Genomic DNA, 7,494 nt, shown 5'->3' with positions numbered 1-7,494 from the left:
GACTTGCCAACTCCTGCACAAAACCTGGCTGCAGGTGATCCTGTAGAGTTGAAGAGGTAGCCTCCCGGGCCCTGGGGATCTGTGGGACTGGAACTCTGAGACCCTGCGCAGGTGTGGGTTGGGTGGCTGAAATCTGGGGTAAGGAAGTAAGCTCTTGAGCTAATGCTGACCCTTTTTCTCAAAGTTTATTTTTGAGTCTCAAGAACTGCCCAGGCTAGCTGGGAATAATCCTGCCTCTACTTCCAGATTAGCTAAGATTACAGGCAAGGCCACAACTGTTAATCAGCAATTTAATAAGGTTCGCAAACTGGCCTGAGAACCATACTGAGAAAAGCTCTGCACAGATGGCTTCACTTATGCTGCTGTGTCCAACTGTCTCAGATGTGGGCTGGTACTTCCTGCATCCTGTGGTGACAAAATGCAGAAACCTTTCTAATAGAAGAGTAGCTGAATAAGTTGCTGCCTTCGACTTTAAACTCTAAAACGAAGCTACTTTTACCTTTCTGTGCAGGTGAAAGCAACTTGAAATTTAGGGATACATTTGAAAGAAAATACTCAACATGTATATCGAAAAACAAACTTTACAACTTTGGTGGGGGGACGGGGGAGGGAGGGGAGGATATGAAGGGATGGGAAGGGGAAACAAAGGAGGAGGCTACAATGCTTGATAAGAAATGTGCTCATTATCTTACCCATGTAATTGTAACCCCTCTGTACAGTATTTTTCACAATAAAAAAAAAAAGAAAATACTCAACATAAAATAACAATTTTCAACTAAAAACTTTCCTGAGGATCCTTTAGGCTGCATAAATTACCCAGACAAGACTGGGTTAAATCTGAAAAAAGTTTCCATTGTCCTGTGTTTCAGGCCTGCTCTGTGGCTTGGAATGTCACTAATAACAAGTCATTACTTTGTCCCTAGAAGGCTTCGCCTCAACAAACCCTCATTAAATCTCATGCAAAAGACAAAAGTATAAAAGCGCTGTAGAATCCTGGGAGCTGCTCCTAATTTTACCAATCAGTAAAAAACAACTTATTCAGCAAGGTTGCATTTTATTCAGCTAGGTTGCGTTCTGCCCAGGCAAAGATGGTTTTTGATTTATTTGTCTTTTTAATGACCAGAAATGATGAATGTCCTGATTAGTCAAAGAGGCAGTACGTCCAGTCAAGAGAAGAACTACTCTTCTTTGCTCTCCAGCTTTCTGTAAAAAGAAAACCTACAGTCAAAGCGATGGTTTTAGGAACTGTCCAAGAAACAACAGAATGAGCCAAGCCGTGGTGCTTGTAAACCCAACTACCCAGGAGGCTGAGATCTGAGGATCAAGGTTTGAGGCCAGCCTGAGCAGACAATCTTATCTCCCGTTAACAAACAAAAAGCTGGTACTGGAGCATGCCTCAAGTGGTAGAACACCAGCCTTGAGAAAAGAAGCAAGCCCCTGATATTAATACCCCCCAAAAAAATAAGTCAGAAAGAAGACCTAAAAATCTACCAAGGAGGGCTGGGAAGGTGGCTCAGTGGTAGAGTGCTTGCCTTGCATGGCTGAGGCCCTGGGTTCGATTCCTCAGCACCACATAAGCAAAAAGAAAAAAAAAGCTGGAAGTGGCGCCGTGGCTTAAGTGGTAGAGCACTGGCCTTGAGCTGAAGAGCTGAGGGACAGCACCAGGCCCAGAGTTCAGGCCCCATGACCGGACCCAAAAAAAAAAAATCTACCAAGGAAGCCAGTGGTTCATGCCTATCATCCTACCTACTCAGAAGGCTGAGATCTGAGGATCATGGTTCAAAGCCAGCCTGGGCAGGAAAGTCCATGAACCAGCAGAAAACTGGAAATGGAGCTGTGGCTCAAAGTGGTAGCAAAAAGAGCTCAGGGACAGTGCCCAGGCCTTGAGTTCAAGCCCCTCAACCACCACCACCAACAAAAAGAAATCTACCAAGGAGCAGAGTTAAGTCAGGCTGCAGTTAGAACTACACCACCAGTGAATTTCAATGACTGTGCTGAAGTTGAGGTTAGTTATACAGAGGACATCCGTGACATGTTAGGCAACTTGGCTGAGGAGCCCAACCCCACCAGCTGAGCTGCTGCCCATTCCTCTTTCCTTGGCAACAAAATACTGCAATGTAAAGAGACTTCTTTTCGAGACTAGTTTCCAAGTTTAAACAAGGGTCATAATACAGAGACCTAATAACTAGCTAAACAGTGCAAATACCTAGCAAAGCCAGGCTCTCCCAGGAAACTCACCCATCCTCCTTTTTTCTGGATGAACTCTTGGATGGCTCTGGTCCCACTGATCTTGTTCCTGCTGATTATGCGTACCACTGGAGCAGTCAGCTGCTCTACATTTTTTAGGAGCCATACAGGCCACACATTCAAGAAGTTTCACCAACAATGCAAGAAAGGCCCTCTCATGGGAGAAGCTTGAATCCTGAGCATACCAGGCCAGAGTATAGCTTCCAACTGAGAACAGAATGGCCATTAGTAGAGTAGCATTCAAAAGCCAGATGCCGGTGGCTCACACCTGTCATCTTAGCTACTCAAGAGGCTGAGGTCTGAGGATCGCAGTTCAAAGCCAGCTTGGGCAGACAAATCCAAAAGACTTTTCTTTTTCTCCCTTTGGTCCTGGGGCCTTGAACTCAGGACCTGATCACTCTCGGTAGCTCCTGTGTTCAAAGCTAGCATCCTCCACTTGAGCCACAACTCTACTTCCGGCTTTTTTTGTTTTTAAAGGAGGGTGGTGGTTAATTGGGGATAAGAGTCTCATGGAGCTTTCTGAGCAACTCTCAGTTCCAATTAACAAAAAACTGGAAGTGGCAGTATGATTGAAGTGGTTGAGCACTAGCCTTAAGCAAAAAAAGCTAGGAGAGAAAGTAAGACCCTGAGTTCAAAACCCAGTACTGGCACAGACACACACAAAAAATCTTTTGGGGTATAAAGGAGTTAACAGCAGTCAGGGCAGAGTGTCAGAACCCAAGCAAGCCAAGAAGGGAATACGTACATATTGAAGGATACCTAGGTCTTAGTTTCTACATATGACTCTTCATTAAAAGAAACAAAACTCCCTGGAGAATGGCTGATTCCAAGCTAGTCATAGAAAGTGTAAGATCTTCTGTTAAAAATTAAAGAAGGGAATCGGGTGCCAGTGGCTCACACCTGTAATTCTAGCTACTCAGGAGGCTGAGATCTGAGGATCATGGTTCAAAGCCAGCCCAGGCAGGAAAGTCTGTAAGACTCTTATCTCCAATTAACCACTAGAAAACCAGAAGTGGCGCTGTGACTAAAAGTGGTAGAGTACTTGCCTTGAGTGAAAAGGCTCATACACAGCATCCAGGCCCCATGAACAACTGAAAAAAAAAAAAAAAATCAAGAAAAGACTGAGGAATTATTCCAGACTGAAGCAGCCAGACAGACATGATAATTAAACAATATATAATTTTGACAGATATATGTATTTTGTAGTCCTGAAGTTTGAACTTAAGGCCTTTCACTTGCTAGATAAAAGCACTTCTAGTAGATCCAAGAGCCCAGTGCTTGGCCTAGTCTTTCTGCTATAAATGGTACTTTTGGGGGGAACTGAAAAAGCTTGAATGGTACCTAAGGATCTGCTGATTTTGTATCAATGTTAATTTTCTTGTTTTGATTAGACTGTGGTTATATAAAAGAATGTTCTTTGAAGGAAATAACATTAAGGCATGATCAATTATCATGTCAGTTCCTTATTCTGAAATAATTAGAAATTCTTTGTACTAAAATTTTTTCCAAATGAGCTTGAGGCTGTTTCAAAGGGCTGGGTTTTGTTTTCCTTTTTCGGTTGTTTCGTTTTTGGGGGGTTTTTTTGGTCATGGGGTTTGATCAGCTTACAGAGTCACAAAGTTCCATCTCTTTATCATTTAGATTTTAACGCCCAGCAATTGGGCCTGATGACAGTGGCTCACATCTACAGCTACTCAGGAGGCTGAGAACTGAGGATCATGGTTGTTTGTTTTGTCAGTGGTGGGGCTTGAACTCTGTGCCTGGGCGCTGTCCCTCAACTCTTCAGATCAAGGCTAGCACTCTACCACTTGGACCACAGTACCACTTCTGGTTTTCTGCTGGTTCATTGGAGATAAGAGTCTCATATACTTTACTGCCCAGGCTGGCTTTGAACCAGGATCCTCACATCTCAGCCTCCTGAGTCGCTAGGATGACAGGCATAAGCCACTAACACCCGGTAAGGATCATGTTTTGAAGCTAGCTTGGACAAATAAACCTGATTTTTCTTTTTCTTTTTTTGCTAGTCATGGGGCTTGAACTCAGGGCCTTGGCTCTGTCCCTGAGCAGCTTTTTGCTCAAGGCTAGCACTCTAGCACTTGAGCCACAGCACCACTTCTGACTTTTTGTGTATGTGGTGCTGAGAAATCAAACCCAGGGCCACATGGATGTGAGGCAAGCACTCCATCACTGAGCCACCTTCCCAGCCCAAGATTTTTATTTCTAATTAACCACCAAGTGGTAGAACACTCGCCTTGAGCAAAAAATTCTCAGAGACAATGCCGGGCGCTGGTGGCTCACGCCTGTAATCCTAGCTACTCAGGAGGCCGAGATCTGAGGATCATGGTTCAAAGCCAGCCTGGGCAGGGAAGGCCATGAGTCTTATCTCCAATAAACCATAGGAAAACCAGAAGTGGTGCTGTGGCTCAAGCAGTAGAGCACTTGCCTTGAGCTGAAGAGCTGAGGGATGGCGCCCAAGCCCTGAGTTCAAGCCCCACAGCCAACAAAAAAAAAAAAAATCTCAGAGACAGCATGCAGGCCCTGAGTTCAAGCCCCAGGACACAGACACACACAAGATTAGCAACTGGCACTTCTTTGAATGAATATAAACCCCAAAGTTTCACTGAACTCTCCTAGTCATAAAATTACACAAGAACAGCAGCAAACAATAGCAAGAAATAAAAACCTGATCTTTTCTGGACTGGCTACAATGTATTAGGCAGACATTTCCAAGTCTCCATTGTAATGGTCACCCAACATCCAAAGGTGACCAACAATGACAGCCACATCGGAAGAGCCAAGACTCTCCTGAGAGAGCAAACACCTTTGTCACAAAGTTGGGAGGGATGATGAGCTCAGGACCTGGGCAACGGGGCAGAGTTCTCTAGTCTTTATAACAGTTGTGGTACTATTCTCTCCCAAGGACTGCAACATCCCCGTAAGAGCCATATTCCAAAAGTGGTAAGTGAAAGCCAAGTGAGAGTGAGGCTCTGAGCTCAAACCCAAGTACCGAACACACACAAATATTAACAATACTCTGACAGTCTTCCTGCGTTTAGAATTCATTTCTCCTCGAGTGTTGCTAAAAGTTTAGTTTGCCTTCTTATTTTTCTGTCGGTTGAGGTGAGGGCTTGAACTCAGGGCTTGGGAACTGTCCCTGAGCTCTTTTGCTCAAGGCTGGGGCATACCACTTTGAACCACAGCGCCACTTCTGGCTCTTTTGAACAGTTAATGGGAAGGTAAGAGTCTCACTGAAACATTTCTGCCTCAGCTGGTTTTGAACCATGCTCCTCAGATCTCAGCCTCCTGAATAGCTAGGATGACAGACGCGAGCCACCAGCACCTGGCTAGAGTCTGCCTTTAGAAACTTAGGAGGAAATAAAAAGCAGATTCCATTATCTTATGGACATGTCATTGCCACCTGACACCAGGAGTCTTACCTGAGTATGTTTCCACTCCACCACTCTGGTTAGCAGGTTGTAATGGTGTCAGGAAGTCTTTGAGAAGAGCATTCACGATGTGTTTTGTTTGCTCCTCAAAATTTAGGTCGCTCATTTTAGGTATTTGCTGAGTTTTGCTTTCCCACAAAATAATCAGTTGTCAGCTAAGCAGGAAGTTAGAGACTTCAAAAACAGAGATGTATCTATTTCTTATAAAGTTTCTTAAGCATACACGAGACATGCAGACCTGGACCTTTCTACAAAAGAGCTGCTCAGAAAGGTGAGCCTTCTCTCCAGAGCTCACCTACACCAGTGAAGACCTGCTGATGACTTCAGTTCCTTATCTTGAACCACACAACTAGTACATGAGATTAATTAATAGCTTTTATCATTACAGACAGCCAATATCCAATTACCCTCTGTAAAACAGAGTTGAGGAAGAACTTCTTGGGTAATTTCATTAAGAGATACTTCCTTTTTCTGTTTGTGATGAAACTTAAGGAAGATTCTGAAGTTTAAAAACGAATACAGCATTCAATTTTGGATCATGGCACTGAGTGATCACAATCTATGATGAATATTTGATGAGCGCCTATGTGCAGAGAACTACACACAGCACTGAAAGTGACATAGAAAAATGACAGAGGGACAGTTTACTGTGTTTATGAGGCTCACAATCTAGCAGAAACGATAGCCATTAAATGACTAGTCATATCACATCCTGTATCCTCGAGATAAAATGCCCTATCAGAACATGAAAGCCAATACAATGGTTGGGAAGGCTGACACCTGGGATGAGTTCTGAAGGGTAAGTATGGAGTCACTGAGCAAAAACAGGGAGGAATACAACTGTATGCAGGAGAAGGGATGGCATATATGATGGCAAGGAAAAAGCCAGGCCTTGGCATGTGCCTCTAATCCCAGCACTAGAAAGACGGAGATAGAGATATCTGTTCTTTTTCTTTTTTTTTTTTTTTTTTGGGGGTGGGGGTCCGGTCATGGGGCCTGAACTCTGGGCCTGGGCGCTGTCCCTCAGCTCTTCAGCTCAAGGCTAGCGCTCTAGACCACTTGAGCCACAGTGCCACTTCCGGCTCTTTTCTGTTTTGCTTATGTGGTGCTGAGGAATCGAACCCAGGGCCTCATGCATGCAAGGCAAGCACTCTACCACTGAGCCACCTTCCCAGCCCGAGATATCTGTTCTTAGAGGTTCTGATTTAATGTGTAAGAAGTGGTCAGTATAAATAAAAGGACAAGAAAATAATTGCAATAGTTCCCTTAAAGGTACATACCAGCAGCTTTGACAGCTTGAACAAGACCCTAATGAAGGCATAGAAATTTTCCAGAAAGAGCTGAACTGAATTGAGCTGAACACTGAAAGATACTTATGTTAATTAAAGGAAGATATGAAGGTAAGCAGAAATTCTGGAGAGAAATAGAAGTCAGTTTTAATATTGATTAAAGAACAAATATTCAGAGAACTATAAGCAGTTTACTGCTTCTTCTTTTTTTTTTTGCCAGTCCTGACTTGCACTCAGGCCCTGGGCACTGTCCCTGAGCTTCTTCTTTTTTTTTTTTTTTAAACATTTTAATTAATTAATTTCTTTACACATAACTGAAAGTGATGTTACAGTACATAAGTTATTTACAACTGTGCAGTAATGTGTTGCAAAATAAATTATCTAGACGTCCCTGAGCTTCTTTTGCTCAAGGCTAGCACTCTACCACTTGAGCCACAGTGCCACTTCTGGCTTTTTCTGTGTATGTGGTACCGAGGAGTTGAACCCAGGGCTTTATGCATGCTAGGCAAGCT

The 7,494-nt window shown here is 43.7% G+C and overlaps 1 protein-coding gene across 1 annotated transcript; it reads right to left on the bottom strand.

The window, feature by feature from the left end:
* Window positions 1-921: 921 nt before the first annotated feature.
* On the bottom strand, window positions 922-6,601 carry Bcl2l15 (BCL2 like 15). The gene is given in 4 exon segments (XM_042692296.1): window positions 922-1,203; window positions 2,239-2,508; window positions 4,947-5,052; window positions 5,671-6,601. Coding segments are annotated over 4 exon segments (567 nt in total). The 5' UTR covers window positions 5,800-6,601; the 3' UTR covers window positions 922-1,141.
* Window positions 6,602-7,494: the final 893 nt, after the last annotated feature.

The sequence above is a fragment of the Dipodomys spectabilis genome, unplaced genomic scaffold (assembly GCF_019054845.1).
Source record: "Dipodomys spectabilis isolate Male_0828 unplaced genomic scaffold, ASM1905484v1 ptg000148l, whole genome shotgun sequence".
Classification (NCBI taxonomy): Eukaryota; Metazoa; Chordata; class Mammalia; order Rodentia; family Heteromyidae; genus Dipodomys; species Dipodomys spectabilis.
This window is presented reverse-complemented; position numbering and strand designations above follow the sequence as displayed.